The sequence below is a fragment of the Argentina anserina genome, chromosome 2, assembly GCF_933775445.1.
Source record: "Argentina anserina chromosome 2, drPotAnse1.1, whole genome shotgun sequence".
NCBI lineage: Eukaryota > Viridiplantae > Streptophyta > Magnoliopsida > Rosales > Rosaceae > Argentina > Argentina anserina.
Genome location: NC_065873.1, coordinates 28,261,846 through 28,279,505, shown reverse-complemented (window position 1 = coordinate 28,279,505; position 17,660 = coordinate 28,261,846). Strand labels below are relative to the sequence as shown.

Genomic DNA, 17,660 nt, shown 5'->3' with positions numbered 1-17,660 from the left:
CACATTGAAAATGCCCATATGCTCAGGGAGAATATCAGATTGGAAAACGTTCCAAGACAATTTCTGAGGACTCCAAGTCATGCAATATTGCTGTTGAAAAAGTCGTGGCGAAATGCTGTCCCATTTATTCTATCCAAAAACCAGACTCCATACAGGTAGACTATCTAGCTCAACTTGATCTCAAATCAATTACTTATGTAGTTATGTATAGAAGTAAAATTTTCAACTCATCCATAAATACTTCAAGGTATCATCAGCACTCAGCAGATGAGGATGAAAAATAACTTTAACGAACCTTCTACCATTCAAATCTCAGAAAATGAAACCCTAAAACTCATGTAGACAATCGGAAGATACCCCGGTCACCGGAACTCATTCTATCCTCGGACCTTTCCCCCGCCAGATTGACTTCAAATCTGTGAAAATGAAAAATCTACCCAAAAAAGTTTTCCCGACGTTCAGATTTAATTTACAGCAATGACCTGTCACTCAATTGTCTGATCAAAATTCAAGAATAGGTATAGCATGCCTAAAGATCCCCGATTCAGAATCCTTAGCTGAAAACGATTCATAAATCCTCATCGGAGCAGTCTATTCTAAAGATTAAACCCCAAGACTCCGTCACAACACACTTTTTCTGGCAGCTGACTACTGTTCACATACATGCTTCCCCATCAACGCAAACACACTGTATCCATATAAGATCCATCTTCATCTTCAGCCCGAAAGCACAGACCCTTGCATACCCTCACATTGCACCGTATGTTTTCAAGTTGAAGGCCGGACATCAGTTTAACTGCCATGAAGCGAGGTTCAAGCTAAAATATTCCCAGAAGTAGTATGCACTTCATCATTCCTTCTCATTCTGCAATCTGTATATACAATGACACGGAGGGAGGGTATATGGTAAATCATCTGGCTTTGAGCTGGAAATAGTTGATGAGTCATATGAGGAAGCAATAGTGCACATGTCGAGATAGATTCATCTAGTCAGAAATGAGCTCCTCCAATTCAGGTTCCTCAGAGTTTACTGTATCATAATCCTCTGTAGTTCTGTTAAACTGATCATTCTCCACTGGGACACTTAGATCATCATCCTCATCAGAGTCGGGCCATTCTGGATCATCTTCTGAGTCTTGAACATCGGCTTCTACTTCATCTTTTCTTGTTACATTACTAACCCTACCAAATTTTCTAGGATCTACATATTTCTTGACTTTAGCCTGAGTATTTTCACATATGCAGGTATGTGGGTTCTCATGAAACCCACCCCTGCCTGGCCTCCCTTCATGTGGCTCACCAATAAAGCCTCTCTGGTAAGTACGAACACTGGATGCAAAAGCTTCCCAAGTTGTGTTCTCTTTGCTTAAGAACAATCGATAAAGCTTTTTAGCGTTTGGACGAATAGTAGGCTTATGCCCAAAATATCTCCTGCAATAAACACAAGATGCCAAAACTAAACAAAAAAGGAGAAGAATATTATAAAAAGAAGAGAATAAAAGAAGGGGGGAATAAAGAGACAGCTTACCTTCGTCCAGCTAATATTTTGGCCATATTACCATTGTTGTTAGTAACAAAAACATCACTTTCATCGCATACTATAAAATCAAGTGCAGCCATGCGCGAAGAAAATGAATAGAATGGTTCTAACTCCTCTTTGGTTGCTATGGTCTCTTTTGAATAGAAGTTGGGGAATAGTGCTTTAAGGGGCGCCAATGTTTCTTCCCCTCCATACACTTCCCCTGATGCCACATAAATATGAACATCACTGCCATAACCCAGTGCTCTCAACATCAGACCAACCTCTTCTGGAGTAAGGGGACATCTCCCATGCCTCCTTGGCTTATCAGGGTTGCTTATCTGCACCTCAATATAATATATGTCAGATACACACATTCTATAGAATCCATCTGAATGAGAAAAATCATTCCAAGACATACAGCATTATTCAGGAGACTTCAAGTTCGCACAAACAGATTCAGTTACACTTTAGTACTTACATGTAGAGTTTTCCACCTCTTTCGTATTACACCAAGGTCTTTCCTTTCTTTGTCTCCTCCACCATAATAGCATCCAGAGAATGCAAGCATATCAGATTCAAACCTATAAAAAGAAACTATTTAAAATCAAGATACCATCTTACAAGCAACCCTTGAAGTTGCAACGTCAGGACATAAATTTGAGAGGTTGTATTAATCTACTTGCAAACATTATAGCTAGTGTATCACATAGACATAAAGATACATGTGTAACCACATGCTCGACATGGAAATTTATGGGTCAAGATAATATCCAAGAAAGATAGGGCCACAATTGAAAACTGTATATAACTCTATAATTAAGTTGTATCTAACACCCAAAATAGAAAAGCCAAACAAAATTACCTCAGGTGCAACGTGATATAGTGCTTGCTTTTCATCCTCATTCGACGAACCAACGTCTCACCCATTTTCTGTATTGGCTCAGTAAACTTTAAAGCATGATAATTCACTCTGCATCTCAATTTTTGCAAATCTGTACTCAACCTGTTTGCAAGTCTGTAATCAAACTTTGTGAGCTGAACTGCCTGTCACAAAATGAAGAGTAATAAGTTCCTTTTTTTGGTTTTGGATCTGAACCTAACTCCAGCTTAACTTGGGCTAAGGTCACGAGAGCCTACAATTTTAATCAATTAAATTTATGTGTAATCACAGAGGTTCACAATACTAATATCAATTTGATCTTTTGGCCTTAGTTAAATATATAATATGAATCTTGGGCCCAAGCTCAGACTTAGTAATTGACTGGAAAAACTATTATCTTCGCTCTGAGCTTGATGAAGACTACACACTCCGGTCTAATCAGCCACAGACAAACAAATGGGATAAAAGGGGACAAAATTGGGTAAAAACTAAGGAAGTGAAAGGAGATGCCTTCTAATAGCAATGGGTGATAAAAGATATTATTACAATAAAAATAATTTTAGACAAGGTTAGTGTTATATAAATTTAATTTTAGGGCCATAGATGATAGAAGATGTAACTCTAGGACTTGAGCATTTTGTGATTGAAGAAAACAACCCTTCCAGACTTCAGAAGTAGATGGATTTTGTTAGAATATATGTATCACGACCAATCTATCGAAAGGGAAACAGAGTCTTATGAGAACAACAGATTGAAAAATTGGGGAAACGGGGAAACCAAAATAGCTCGTCAATGAATGCATTGAATGCAAGCTCAAGATGCCTGTGTTTACGTCACATAAGGATTCACTAGCAGTTGTGACAATGTTTCAATTTCGTTCATGAGATAAGTTGTAGCTTATGTAACAGGGAAACATCATGACATGCCACGTGCAACTGGCAGAAAATAATATTAAGATACATATTGAGCAAAGAGGAATGAAGTGCTACTACTGTATATTAATTAAAAAAAACAAGTTCATAAGATATCCATTAAGAGAACAGAGTGCTTACATGCTTTTTCATAAGAACAGGTAGTAGACGAGTCTGATAACATTTTTCATTACACTTCCTTGGGACGCGCATATTATATGGAGTCCATGTTTTACCTCCCCTTCTAGGGAGTTGCTTAATGATTTTAACGTCTTTTGACAGAAATGATATAAAATAATCAACATCAAAGATTTCAGAAAATTCGCTGCAGAAGAAAAGCAAAAACACATTATCGCATATTTTATACAAAATTTTAACCAGTGAATGCATTATATGTGAATGGCTGTGTGTTCATCTAAGTAAGATAATTCTGTAATCTAGAATGCAAATAAAGAGGATATGCCATTCGTCTTACCTCACATCCTTCCAGAAAGATTTCTGGTCCAACTTTGGAACAACAAGACTAGCATTCAGTATGCGAGCAGCAACAACAGCATCTGTAATCTGCCAAAGGTACATATACAGTAAGCTTAGCTCCAGCAGTTAAAGAGACGACAACTACACTAGTTCCAGTTTAAAATAAACTGAACAAAAGGCAACCAACCTGTGCCACTGATTCCACGCAGATTTAACATATAACAACTAATGCAAGAAACAAATTTAAGTAAGACTGCAAACATCATCCATATCTTAATCAACACCAGGCAACCGCTAACTCTACATTACACTCCTCTAACACTTCTATCCTCACATAGACTATCAATCACCGTCAGAGTCGAGATAAATCAAACATCACTCCTAAAACTCTCAACAACTATCAAAGCAATTCATCATGCTTACTACCAATGCATAGATGCTTACCCCGGTTCGCTGTTGATTCAAGCCTCCACTTGTTGCAATCGCCAAATACCTATTAGGACGCGTCACATCTTGGACTTCTGCAAGTATGTACAAATTTAATGAAACTAATATCACTACCGCCATTGTAGAACAAATATACAATACTAAAATGAAGAATCAATGCTTTTCGAAACACGAAATCGAAATGCAATACTAGAGTGAATCCGCACTTGGAAACTTCTTGCTGGCATCGCTGCATCCGTAGTAGAGATTCGCATTCCTGGAAGTCCAAAGATCACGATCGGACGATTTTCGTCCACGGCTCTAGTAGTTATGAACAAGCAAGTCAGAAATCTACAGAGATCAAGCAAAAAACCTTCAAATTCAACAAAAACGAAACCCTAACCGGAACGCGGAACGCTACTACATCTCCAATCGCATCGTCGACCCGATCATTCTGCAACCAGAGCACGAGGAATCAACACAGAAATCAAGGTGAGATGAATGCGAGAGAGCGAGAGTGAGGCGGACCTGACGTTGATGAGCATCGAAGGGAGTAGGAGCGAGGAACAAGAAGATAACGGCGAAGAGGATGAGAAGCGCGCCGGAGACGGCGGAAATGAGCGGGATAAGGTACCGGAGCCGGTGGTGGTACTGGTGGCGCCGCCGCAGTGGCGCCATTTTCGTGTGTGTGTGTGTGTTTCCGGCTTCTGGTTTCGGTCGCTCCTTTTTATAATGAGAGAAAAAAGCTCCGAAATGAAATGAGCTTATAAATAGAAATTAGGATAGACTATAGAGTGTTCTGAGAGCAAGCAATCCCTCCCAGAGCTCTAATCAGCTACGACGACCCCAACGTCTTGGCCCCTCCTCCTCCGAGCTTCTCTGAATTCGAGATTTTTGGGGCGAGTTTGGTTTAGCCTGGCTGGCATTGGCTCATTGTTTTGGGTTAAATTGGTGACAGTCTCTGCTGCTCTGTTCTTTCCTATCAAATAAACCGAAAATTCTTCCCTCCACCCCGTGGAGGTTCACCTGAACTCCGCAAATAAACAATAGTATTTTCTTGCACGTTCTAGTTGAATCGACCATGCTCCAACTAATATTCCTTACTTCATATGAGGACATATGAATCCGTGTTGACACACATTTCATGAGAGTATCTTAGCTTACTCGATAACTATCGGGAAAAAGTTGAACTCTTGTAGTGTATAAGGAAGTTTTTGGACCAATCCTCGTGTATCTATTTGATCAAATTGGTGAGTTGATAGAGATGTAAGTTCACAAGTTTGTCTTGGAGAACTTGTGAAATATAGGAATATGCGATTAGAGGGGCTATTAATGTAACTTTTTTTTTGACAACAGGGCTATTAATGTAACTTATTAGCTGATTTGAGTGACCATTTTGGTAGACGAATATTGCTAGATTAGATAACTATACTATATGTTATGTCTTTCACAAATGTGGAAATCTTAAAACTATTGAATGATGTAGATGCGCACACATGTTTTTGTTGATTCATTACATATATTTAAAAGTTTGCCAAATATGTAACCAATGTCTGTTGTATACTTGGTGGCTGTTGTATAGAGTATACAACATACACCGGATCCAGAACTTCGTTTTAGGTTGGGCAAAATTTAGTCTTTTGAAAATTGATATAACAGATACAAGTGCTCTTTTAAAATACTTTTTTAGAGCAATGAAATACCATTGCTCATCTTTTTACTATCGATCACTCTTAAATTGAATCTTAAGAATGCTCGACACTAATATATCGATCGATTACATGATGTGAAATACAATTAAATTTTAAAGATAGAATGAGCTCCATGCCCTTTTTTCTATGTAAAGAGCCAAAGAGGGATCGAGTCCATACCAATAATTTGCTAAAATGACCCATTAATTGACCATTTTCCATCTCCCTTTTCATATGTCAATTGTTAAGTTTTTTTCCTTTATAATGTCTGATTGGTCATTAATTTTCTTAGATTTTTTCTTAATTAACCACTCTGATCTATGCATTTAAAAATATATATTTTAACTTCTACATTTATGGTGAATATGATTCTTCTTTCTCATATTTTCTGCCCTATTTAGAGTATTTATGCAACTAATTTTTGAGGCAAAAGCTTATGAAACCGCTTCCTAATTTTTTGTATAATTTATATATATAATTATTATTTTGACATTTTCAAAACGTACTCATTTCTTAATAAAATTAAAAAAAACACTTCCGCGTACTCTAGCCGATTCTAAGCAACATAGTCCCTCATAGTTGCACAAGTCAACAACATCAAACCCTAATTTGTCTTCACATATGCGCGCACAACTAAATTATGGACTCGTCTTCACATCTCACGGGCTAGTTCGATTAGCTAATTAAGCCTATCTAATTTGTCTCCAGCCCAACGTCGAGCCCATCCCTACAGCGCAGCCGCAGACGCACGTTTAAAGCACGCGTGCAAAACCTCATCCCTGCAATTCTCACTCTCTCTCCGTAAAAAAGCCGAGCTTTAGGAATTCCGAAACTATTGAATTGTTGTTGTGAGAGAGAGACCATGTATTCCTTGACGGTGAAGCCCTCTCTTCTTCTTGCGCCAAAATCATCTTCATCTTCTCCTCATTCTTGGGTTGGGTCCTCTTCTTCTTCTTCTACGCTTAGTTTCCCAATAAAAACGAAAACCAAAGGTAGAAGAATCAGCTTGAGACTCGAGGCTTACGATTCTTCCAAGAACTACGATGGCCTCAATCCCTCCTCCGGTGATTCCAAGCAAACCAATGGCACTCTGGTACTCTCTCCATTATTCTGCTTTATGGATGGTGATGATATAGCTTAGCTGTTACTTATAGTTTTGTACTATAATAAATTTATAGTGATTGATTTTATTTCACTATGTAATCATGAATGCCAAGAACATCAATGTTTAGAGTTTTGATTTAGACATGTCATGCATGCCTGTAGCATTGTGCAGTTTAAACCTACATGTGATTGCCTAGCTAGTTCCTATGGCTGATTATATTTTTTATTTACTTTGTGGAATTCAAAAGCCAAAGAGCAGGAGGGAGATTCTATTGGAGTATGTGAAAAATGTGCAGCCTGAGTTTATGGAGCTGTTTGTAAAGAGAGCACCCCAGCAGGTGTGTATATGTCTTTGGCACGTTGATGTACGTTCTTAATGTTGATGAATGATGAGGAAGATGCCTAACTTTCTTGAGGGGGTGTCGTTTTTTTTATCACTTTTCATGTAGGTGGTTGATGCAATGCGTCAAACTGTGACAAACATGATTGGAACACTACCCCCACAATTTTTTACAGTTACAGTTTCTACGGTAAGGATATAACTCACAATTTTAGCTAATGCAGAATTTAATCAATGTTTTTGAGAGTTTCTGAACGGTCAGGGGGATGAATTGTTGACTTCCGTTTCAGGTTGCCGAAAATCTTGCACAACTTATGTACAGTATCATGATGACCGGATATATGTTTCAGAATGCACAGTACAGGTTGGAACTACAGCAAAGTTTGGAGCCGATTGCCCTTCCTGAAGGGCAAGAGAAAAGGGTTGATTCTTTCTCTCTTTTTTTCTTTAAGAGAATTTTATTTGGTCACTAAATAAACCTTTTAATATATCATCCTTGGGTGAAGAAAGCAGTTTTTGGTGGCACCACTTAACATATCCCTCCATAAAAGAGTGCTTAAGAAGGCTTTGTCTGATATGTAAAATGTCTTCGCATTATATTGATTATTGAACTTTGTATAGATGATACATGTATTGTGTCTGACGTAATATGTTGGCCTTGTTGTTTTCAAAGGTGTGTACTTTTAGGTAGTGATTCTCATCTTTGGCTGCTGCTTTCTCATGAACAGTTTTAGTTTTATTTATTTTATTTTTGTAAAACCACTCATTCAGCGGCGCATACACATATTTTGTACTCATTCATATGGTTTTGTCATATCCGCATTACTTACGATGTTTCTTTGTAGAATCTGTATATAGTGCTAATTTGAGCCTGTGACTTTAATAGGATGCACCAGATTATGCACCTGGTACACAGAAGAAGAATGTGTCAGGTGAAGTTATTAGGTGGAATAATGTTTCTGGACCTGAGAAAATAGATGCAAAGAAGTACATAGAGTTACTTGAAGCAGAGATTGAGGAATTGTATCAGGAAGTTGGTAGGAAATCTGCGAATGGACAAAATGAATTGTTGGAGTATCTCAAGTCTCTGGAGCCCCAAAATATAAAGGTAAACAAGTTCATGTGAGCTCCCTTCTATGTTATCCACGAGGAAGGGAATGATCAGCATTACTTTTGTTAATACTTATATATTTAACTTAAACTTATTTGATTTGGAAACTTGGAATAGCCCCAGGATAGTGAACTTTATTTTTGTTATGAATTATTTATGAGGTAGCGTCAATCTCTTTCTTACATTTGTTTAATTGTGCTAAAATATGTAGGAGTTAACTAGTACTGCTGGAGATGATGTTGTGGTTGCAATGGATACATTCATCAAGCGGCTTTTGGCTGTTTCCGATCCTAGCCAGATGAAGGTATGCCTTTCGATTCAGCTCTCTATTTAGTCTCTGGTTTATGGGTCATTGCATCCTTCCTATAATCTGTTGTGTTCAAATCATTTTTGTCAAGGTCATAATCTGCACCAACAACTAGTAAACTAGGTTGTTTGAGGCAGACTCTGAGCTTGACCTAATTATATTATATTATATCTAGTAGCTGCCACCGTGGGGCTGTGGAGTCGGACTAAACACTCTGAACTAGGAATGAACTGCTTTATCTGTATAATGGAGTAAAAGTCATGATTTGAACCCCGTACTTGGATATTTTTCTTTTAGGATAGTAGCCTGACCTACTTTTACAAAAGAATTGATTTGAGTTACTTGAGTTGAATATATCCTTGTTGTATACAGGCTAGTGTAACATCAACAACTGCACCAGAACTTGCAAAGCTGCTTTATTGGCTAATGGTAGTCGGATATAGCCTTCGCAACATAGAAGTTCGTTTTGATATGGAACGAGTACTTGGTAGTCCTCCAAAGCTTGCAGAATTACCTCCAGGTGAAAATGTTTAGATGCTCTGTGTGGAATTGCATATAATGGAAAGTTATAACTGGAAACTCACCAGCTCTAGTAGGCTGGTGGGTCTTTGTGAGCTGCTACACTAGAATATCAATATGTGCCCTTTTAGAAGACACATGGTGAGACGGGAGTTAAGACGGATGAGCAAGCAGTAGACTGGTTGTTTTTTCATGGCAGACACAACTGGATCATTTTAGTCCATTTCCAATTATCAATCAAATGAAATACCATTTTGACTACAACGTTTTACTCGGTAATTTGTTTGAGTAAATTCTAAAAGCTGTATTTTGATCTTAAGGAATGTCCAGAGAATTGTTTGATTGAACACCAAACCGTGCATCCATCTCATTAAATTCACACAAGTTCTTATTAAAAAAAAAAAGTAACACCAGTAGCTAACAGGTTAACAAATAACCCTTAAAATACATTATTACAACCGAGCCAAAATTGTACAACAAAAAATTGCCTAAATATTGATTCTCCTCTCTGCTCGGTTCACCTATTTTTAGCCTACAACAAATCTAAGAAAAATCACACCACTGAAATGATATATGACCTTCCTGGTTAGTGATATCTATCTAAAATTGGTTAGTTGCAGTGTGGCCTCATCAAGGCTGATGGGTGCCTTTTTTTTAAGCCGAGGAGGTTTTTCTGCCTGTATTACAGCAAGCAAGGGATGCCATGCGAAAAGTGTTCCCTTCTACTTTGGCAGTAGTATAATTAGTAGCAATTCTTTTTGCCCATGGGCTTTGATCAGGCAACCAAGAAATTGGGAAGCCAAGCATCGCGCACCATCTTAAATTCAATAGGGCAACAGCAAAGTCCCCTTTAGAATCTTTAAAATGCTTGAATATACGGGATTCAGCTCCCTCGTCTTCAGCAAAGATATAGCTGTCCTCAAAGTTCGTCTTTTTTGGAAAGCCTCCGTCTTTTTTGGAAAGTTCATCACATATTATACGCATACTCAAAACTTGCAATGCTTCCATGGCCGTGCTGTGAAAACCACAGGAGGTATATGCAGTGAAAACATGAGAGCATGTTGACGAATCTGGCCGGATTTTTTCTTGTTGCATCCGCCCGACAACAAACTCAACCACATCAATCAGTTCCTGACATCCATTTTAAAGGCGAAAAATAAAACGTTACTCATATTCTCAAGGAATAAAGATAATGAGAATAAGAACGCAGCACCAGGGACACATATGATATACCTGATCAGAGGCTCTTCGAAGAATCATATTATATGCTAAAGTATCGAGTTTATTCCCTTCTTTGATAGCTTGATCCAAGATATTTAATGCTTTATAATAGCTACCACCTTCCAACGAAGTCTGAAATAAAGCAGGCTCCCAACTTACGACAGATACCAAATTACCAATAAGAGGCAAAAATTTCATAAATATTCCCATAAAATAAAAGTACCTTTATGAGGGCACCGTAAGTCACTGAATTAGGTTTAAAGCCATCTTGCAACATCATAGCAACCAACGCACAGGCAGATCTGTAACATTTCAGAACTTTACAATACTGGATCATTATAGTATAAGTTGCAGCATCTGCCGGGTAACCGCACGACTTCATGTTTCTAAATATCTTAACTGCCATTTGTCTCTGCAAGTAAACAAAAACACAATCACTTTGCGCCAGTAAAAACTACATTATATTGCAAAAGAAAGGGCAAAAATGGTGCTGGAACTTACATCCTCACTGTCAACAAGTGAATGCAACACTGTATTATAGACAGGTGTTCCCAGATACATGTCATTATGACAAAAAAGATCCTCTGCCACATGTAAATAATGGATCAGCTCTCTCGTCATCCCTTCTGCTCCAAGGGTTTTCAGCTGAGAGAATAATTAGAGAAGAAAAATGAAATGCCGTATATATATTTGTGCATGGTGCATAGAAGTTCACTAAGTACATGCTTCTTGATCACCAGAGAACTATAATACAGAATACAGAGGCACAAACCCAGCTCATCAAGGGCAAAATATAAGTACCTGCTTTGAAATTCAATTATATTTAATTCTCCAAGGAAAAAAGGAGCACACAAGACCAGGAATTACCAAGTAAGTCATTGACAAAGCACTGTGCTGAATGCCATAGCTCGCCATATCTACTTCTATAGCTTTAATCCGTTTAGCAGCATCTACCTGTGACAACATGTTGCCCCCTTCATATTGGACATGTACAGAACCAAATAAGGAAAACAGCTGCTCATATGTTTGGATATTTGGCGTGACATGTAGATGTTTCATTTTAGCCAGCATTCGCACAGCATTTTCAGGTTGACCCTGCACAGTGCATGCAACAATATTTGATGTGACGGGAGAAATTATTAACCGACAGGAAAACAGCTTTAAAGTGATGCAGAATTTACATAGAGCAGATATCAAACAAAACTTTTGTAAGGAGATAATAAAAAAAATTACACTGATATTTCGATCATGCTTCCCTTCACTAGCATAAACACCATGCTTATCATTCATTATTGGAGCAATATAACATAATTAAACATCACAACAAGAACATGGTGGCATAATTCCTATAATATTCTTCTTAGCATAACTAAATTTGTCTTAACCACAGCCCAAACTATACTGGATAATTTTTCAGAAAAAATTGGGACTAGGGTTGAAATGCTCAACGCTTAGGAATTTATAACATAAACAGTTGTGTGAGAAAATTCCATATCATTTCCTATTAAGTTTGAGTTCGAAAGCTACAGTAAAGATAAAAGTTCTGATAAGCATTTAGATCTATATGAATTTACATATCAGCTCACCAGAATGTCACATGCAGCAAGAAAAGCATTAAAGGGCTGTGGATGTGAATATATAGATATTTGATCCAGCAGAGTCTCAGCTAAACCCAACTCTAATGCCTTGCTACAGCCTATTGAAAGGGCTGCAAGAGTGCTATCATATGGCTTCAACTTCCTATGCTGCATACTTTTCAACTGCCAAGAATAACAAAAGCATATACTGTAACAAATGCAAAACAAAGAGAGTAAAAATAATAGCATGTACAGTACATGGCTGAAAGACAAATATATATTTTCCTTTGAGAAAGCAAAGTCAGTTAATATAACTTACAATTTCCATCCCACAGCTGAAACCTCTGTCTGGAACAATTGCTCTGATTAAAGCATCGCACACATTGCTCCCTAATTGAAATCCAAATTTTTGCATCTACATAAAACTTTGCACCTTTAGTATTAGATGACATCTGAATTCTGGACCAAGTACATACCAAAAAAAAAGACGGGTAAGGTGTAGAACCACATGATAGGAGTAGATTATTGAAATCCATGAAGAAAACAGCCAATAAGTGTTTTTACTTTTTAGAAACGGTAATCTTAACTTCTAATCATACGTACAGTTACATTGTACTCCACATGAGAGAATTACTATAACATAACCTTCACATATGATATTACAGGTAGAATACTGTATGAGATAAATATTGCAGGACATGCACAAGATAAATGGAGATGTTAGTAAACCTGTTGGGCTAACTGCTCAGCCAGGTCACCATGTTTTGATTTGGCACATGCGTATATCAAATCGCGGAACGAATATCCCAAAAGCTCCCTGTCAGGGGTACTTTCAAGAGCATCCACTTGAACACTCTCAGTTTCTATAATACCCAAGCCTGATCTGGTGCATTGATCTGCACTATCAACATGGCCATCCAAAATTTCACGGTAGCTGGACGGGACAGACTGTTCATTCTCCTCCAAATTCAGTATCTTCAAGTCTAAATCACAGTGTAGAGGTATAGGAATGTCCAATCTTGAGCAATACCACCTTCCTTCTCTTGACACACCGACAGAAGTCTTTCCTCTGATGACTAAAGCCACCATATATTGCAATGTCTTGCATGCAGATTTTAAATCTCCCAATCTAATAAATGACCGAAGAAACTTTCGCAGAGGGATAAGGCTAAGACTGTAGTGTTTGATATAGTCCTTCCAAAGTTCATGTGCTACAGACAGGTTTTGCCGCCAAACTGCAAGCTAAACCGAACGAACAATACCATCATTCACAAATCTGACTTTGAATATTTTGGTTCCAGAGTCAATATCTAGAGATTTATAATTAATGTGTACATGGAGAGCCAGTCATATCACTACAGTCAAGGTAAAAATAAAATCACTTATGAAATCACCATTGGGTTCAAACAGTACAAAGACCATGATCTTTTATTTTTATTTTTTAATTTCCCATTCCTAAATTGATGTGAAAGTAACGTTTTACAGTTAAATATAGACATTGCAGGTATTCAAGAAGAGCATCACATAAGCGTCAAAAAAACAACTTCATACTTAATGCAGTACCTTTGTCAATATATAGGAATAATCAAGCATTATTTCGACACTAGTTTATTGGAAACTCATAACTAGCATTGGGGCCTGCCTTACTGATCTTTTGATCCCCTTACAAAACATTGAAGCATTCTAATATAAATCCATTTGAATCCACAATCAAGAGATTGATGTTACCAAACAAAATCATTTTCCAGGTTTGTTTTTCTTATGAAGAGCATATCAAAAAGCCAAAAACAAAGCCCAAACATCTTCTAGCTGAAAGAAAAAAAAAACACACACACACACACACATGCAGAGAAACACAGGCAACTAAAGTGGTATATAGAAACAGCCATAAAATGATTCAAACAGCAATTCAAAATGATTTCTTATGCACACCTTGAGAAGTTGTGTGTATGTGACTTCATTCTTCCCCACTTTTTGTTGCTCCATCAATTCCAAACACTGATTGGCATAAACCATATTTTGCATTTTGGCACAAGCTCCCAGAAAAGTGTTGTAGACAGGTAAAATTGAATAGATAGCATGACTTTGTCGAAGAAAATTCATCAAGTTGAATGCCTGATCAAAGAAAAACAAGAAAATAATGAGTTGATCATAGCAAAGACTGACAGTGAAAGCTGGTGCAAATTTGGTAGCAGTTATAGTTTGATTACTATAATATTAGAGTATTCATACCAAATAACTTTACTATTGCCAACTGACTAGGCTACCGATAATGCCATCTCATATAGTATAAATCATACCTCCTCCAAGTATCCTCCTTTACATAGAGCTTTTACCATAGACAAGGAGCATTTGTCATCCAGACTAATCTCTTTCTCGTCCATTATTTTCCAAGTTTCCATAGCAAACTGCATCAAAAGTAAAAAACTTCCATGAATGATACAAACCAAATAAATATACACTAGAAGACTGGATAAATTGGAAAGCTATTTTACCATAAGAATGGTACAACTGATAAAAACCAAGATGCAAACCTATATATATCCAAAACAAATTATACATATTCATTATTTGCCAAGCATTCCTCTGATACTCTTCATACGCACCTTAAACAGTACCAACACTCCCTAAATCATATGTTCGAGATTCTATCCCATACAAGTCAAACGCCTACATTAAAAAGTATGCAAATAAACAAACCAATGACAGAACAAGTCTTCTAGCCTCGACAAATGAGCACATGCATCAACTAATTCCTCTCTTTCTCAGCTTACCAAAGGATCAGGCGACGTAGCACAGTACCGTAGAATATGCACAAAATCATTAGCTCCTTTCAAGTCATTTCCCCGGCTTAGACTCAAAAGCAGCTTGGAGGCTTCGTCTCTTTCCCCGGCGTGTAGAGCCTCAATGATTTTCTTCTGCAACATATTCGCACTCGAAACTGCTCCATTCCACAATGCATCTTGACCTGCATTCATAAACCTTGCCATTCAAATTCAGGAACTCGCATTTCTAATCTCAATGAGCAGCTAAATTCTTCAGTAGAAAAAACCAAGTATTGTCTAATCGATGAGCTGCGAAACATTACCTGATGAGGATGTACTAGGTGCTTGAGAACTGCACAGTCTCTCGGAACCAACTCTTCGTCTCTACAAACGCAGCAGTAATAGCAAATCAAAAACTCGGAAAATAAACACAAATATCATAATACGAATTCAGGTGAAAAATGAAAGGCATACATGGAGGTCTGAATACGAATCTGCAATGGACCGCAATCGAAACCTGGCTCTGTAAAAACGAAGCTGAGCTAGTGAGGCGGAATTGATACTTGTGTTTGTTGGAGATGAATATATAAATATATACTTACAGAGATCTGTGCATGGTTTCTGGAACTTTCTGAAGTTGTGGTTAGGGTTTAAGCATTTGAGGCTTTGAGCCGTAGATGAATTTTTGTTTCCAGAAAATCTCAAAAGCTCCGCAGTGATTGGATTTGATTGAGACTTGCGAGAGCGAGAAACAGAATGATAACCTCAGTCCGATACTCAAAGTTGGGCCTTAACGATTTTGGGTCCCGACTCCAATAACGGCCCAAGTTTGCTGTTTTACCCTCCACAAACCCAAGTTTGAATTCGACCCAAGGATCTTTGGCTTAGACTTAAGTAGGTTACTTACGGGTAATGAGAATCAGGTTTCATTCCCTGGCGGCGTTTTTGTAATATAATTTACTTTTCTCTTAAGAAAAAATTGAATTAGACTATAATACAAAAGATAAAATGAATTTTAAAAGCAGCATGCAAGTGCAGCTTCTTGATCCAAGTAAGTAAATTGGGTTAGGAACTCTACGCCATAAATTCAAAATCACATCCGCAATAAAATCGGTCTCACGACAAACATGCTTGAAGCTTCTCCTTTTAATTTTAGACCAAAAATTGGATGTATTTAATAAGAGAACAGATTCTCCAAGAAGATGCGCACATATATCTAATTAATAGATTCATTTATCAACTTAGAGTCTTAGAGCATCTCCAATAGCTTTGGTAAAATTTCTCTAAAATAAATAAACAAATGCCAAAATCTCCAAAAAAAATTATGCTCAACTCAAACAGTTTTTCCATTTTGCATATTTATGCATTTATAAAAAATGAATAAAATATTATATAATCCTATTTTTATAACCATAAATTATTTTATAAATTAATTTGTTAGTTTAAAATAAATTATTCAAATTTTTTATTGTTTTAATTGGTTGTTATTAAAACTTAAGTTATTGGAGAAATGGTAGCATTTAATGCCCTTGTTTCTGCAAAAATTTGCCAGATTATTTCAAATTTGGAGAATTTTTCATTCTTTCTCATCAATTTCTTTATTTTGGAGAATGAGATACATAATCTGTTGAAGCAGAAAAATCCTAATATTCTCTCAAATTTCTCATTTTCTTCAAAATGTCAAAGTTGTTGGAAATGCTCTTAGAAACTCTTATATAACACATACTAGATAGATCGAATCTAAACAATACAAAGTTGTGTATTCTCATTTTTGTCTTAGTCAAAGCTTATGGAAGACATGCCGTCATTTCGTTCACATTTGTATGATGTTCATAATTATTAATTAAGGTAGGTATACTCTTCTACTCATGGACTTTTCTACAGATAAAAGTTAATAGTTGCATGTCACGTTGTTATTATAATATCATCATATTAGGTACCATGTTGAATAACCTTTTTTTATTTGAATAATAATTGGGAGGTTTTATTCGTACCTCTCAGAACGGAATTTCGACCTCCCTATTTTTTCAAGTTAGGGTTGATTTTGTCAACATATGCAAAATTATCAATACATATACACTCAAGAATAAACAAAAAAAAACAAAGATTTCAATACAATATATCTGATTTCTCAAATTTTCTTTTACAATAATAATTTCAAACGAACGAGGATATAGCTAAACTATGATCGATATTATCGTTTTCAATAATTCACATATGCATCATAATAACAATATTGTTCTCACTTTGTATTCTTCCAGTTTAGTATGATCAGTTCGTTTGAATGCATTTGTTGTTATAAAATTGTAGATAAATTTTATTGTACTATGATTTTATTCAAGCTTTAGAGACTTGATATAGTTATAATATGTTTTTGAATCAATTTAATGAATTTTTAAAAGAAAAAAGTTTTATTGATTTTATTGAACTATGAGCATTTTGGTAAAATTGGGGAGGTCTAAATAGCATTTTAGTTGTTTGTTAAAGTAAATTGGAGTCTATTTACATGAGAGGTTTAAATACCGTTTTAGGAGGTATGAATAAAAGCTCCCGTAATGTTTTGAAACTTTACTTTTCAAGAAAGGTAATTTATCTTTGTTGTACATTCAAGTTTAATTCTCAAGAAAATATCTAAATTTGAGCTCTCATTAGACTTTTTTTAATGTACTAACTTTTATAATTTTTCTTTTTATTTTGTGTGGCCTGAATGACCATTACTCATCTGCTGTGATAAAATAATAAACAATAGGTTATGAGAAAAAATTCAATATTAGCATGCGGTATAAAACAATTATTCAATAATAAGCTC

The 17,660-nt window shown here is 36.5% G+C and overlaps 4 protein-coding genes across 5 annotated transcripts in view; 2 read left to right on the top strand and 2 right to left on the bottom strand.

Annotated features, from left to right (window-relative positions):
- Positions 1 to 186: 186 nt before the first annotated feature.
- On the bottom strand, positions 187 to 4,902 carry LOC126785096 (O-fucosyltransferase 16). Of its 2 annotated transcripts, none has more exons than XM_050510685.1 (10): positions 4,745 to 4,902; positions 4,620 to 4,670; positions 4,444 to 4,537; positions 4,235 to 4,311; positions 3,789 to 3,877; positions 3,455 to 3,638; positions 2,385 to 2,566; positions 2,001 to 2,103; positions 1,529 to 1,860; positions 187 to 1,431 (listed from the first exon to the last, which is right to left on the bottom strand). In XM_050510685.1, exons 1-10 carry the CDS (start codon positions 4,892 to 4,894, stop codon positions 987 to 989), a joined length of 1,707 nt encoding a protein of 568 aa, XP_050366642.1. In that variant the 5' UTR covers positions 4,895 to 4,902; the 3' UTR covers positions 187 to 986. The 2 variants fall into 2 exon arrangements, with proteins under 2 accessions (XP_050366642.1, XP_050366643.1); XM_050510686.1 differs by having other exon boundaries at positions 4,750 to 4,899.
- The window catches only part of LOC126785115 (F-box protein SKIP31), a 58,119-nt gene continuing 44,704 nt past the window's right edge, over positions 4,246 to 17,660 (top strand). Inside the window, exon 1 of the mRNA XM_050510711.1 lies at positions 4,246 to 4,252. The gene's annotated coding sequence lies outside the window, so the exon portion shown is untranslated. The remainder of the gene's footprint in view (positions 4,253 to 17,660) is intronic.
- LOC126785113 (uncharacterized) lies at positions 6,738 to 9,589 on the top strand. The gene is made up of 7 exons (XM_050510708.1): positions 6,738 to 7,000; positions 7,260 to 7,349; positions 7,461 to 7,541; positions 7,642 to 7,773; positions 8,238 to 8,459; positions 8,674 to 8,766; positions 9,142 to 9,589. The coding sequence occupies exons 1-7, from the start codon at positions 6,770 to 6,772 to the stop codon at positions 9,301 to 9,303; spliced, it is 1,011 nt and encodes a 336-aa protein (XP_050366665.1). The 5' UTR covers positions 6,738 to 6,769; the 3' UTR covers positions 9,304 to 9,589.
- Positions 9,701 to 15,563, bottom strand: LOC126785090 (pentatricopeptide repeat-containing protein At1g76280). Its single transcript, XM_050510678.1, has 14 exons — positions 15,454 to 15,563; positions 15,326 to 15,374; positions 15,175 to 15,235; positions 14,861 to 15,054; positions 14,387 to 14,494; positions 14,019 to 14,201; positions 12,816 to 13,328; positions 12,406 to 12,501; positions 12,096 to 12,269; positions 11,377 to 11,604; positions 11,011 to 11,154; positions 10,733 to 10,921; positions 10,522 to 10,641; positions 9,701 to 10,419 (listed from the first exon to the last, which is right to left on the bottom strand). The coding sequence occupies exons 1-14, from the start codon at positions 15,465 to 15,467 to the stop codon at positions 9,943 to 9,945; spliced, it is 2,550 nt and encodes an 849-aa protein (XP_050366635.1). The 5' UTR covers positions 15,468 to 15,563; the 3' UTR covers positions 9,701 to 9,942.

Bases quoted from the DNA above. Each gene is read 5' to 3' on its own strand.
- LOC126785096 (XM_050510685.1), bottom strand. From the start codon at position 4,894: ATGGCGCCACTGCGGCGGCGCCACCAGTACCACCACCGGCTCCGGTAC. The intron at 4,312-4,443 runs GTGCGGATTCAC...ACATACTTGCAG, and splicing joins TGCCAGCAAGAAGTTTCCAA to AAGTCCAAGATGTGACGCGT. The intron at 3,878-4,234 runs GTAAGCATCTAT...TACCTTTGGCAG, and splicing joins TGAATCAACAGCGAACCGGG to ATTACAGATGCTGTTGTTGC.
- LOC126785113 (XM_050510708.1), top strand. From the start codon at position 6,770: ATGTATTCCTTGACGGTGAAGCCCTCTCTTCTTCTTGCGCCAAAATCA. The intron at 8,460-8,673 runs GTAAACAAGTTC...TAAAATATGTAG, and splicing joins TGGAGCCCCAAAATATAAAG to GAGTTAACTAGTACTGCTGG. The intron at 8,767-9,141 runs GTATGCCTTTCG...TGTTGTATACAG, and splicing joins CCGATCCTAGCCAGATGAAG to GCTAGTGTAACATCAACAAC.
- LOC126785090 (XM_050510678.1), bottom strand. The intron at 12,502-12,815 runs GTTTACTAACAT...AGTTTTATGTAG, and splicing joins CTGAGCAGTTAGCCCAACAG to ATGCAAAAATTTGGATTTCA. The intron at 10,642-10,732 runs GTACTTTTATTT...GCTTTATTTCAG, and splicing joins CTTACGGTGCCCTCATAAAG to ACTTCGTTGGAAGGTGGTAG.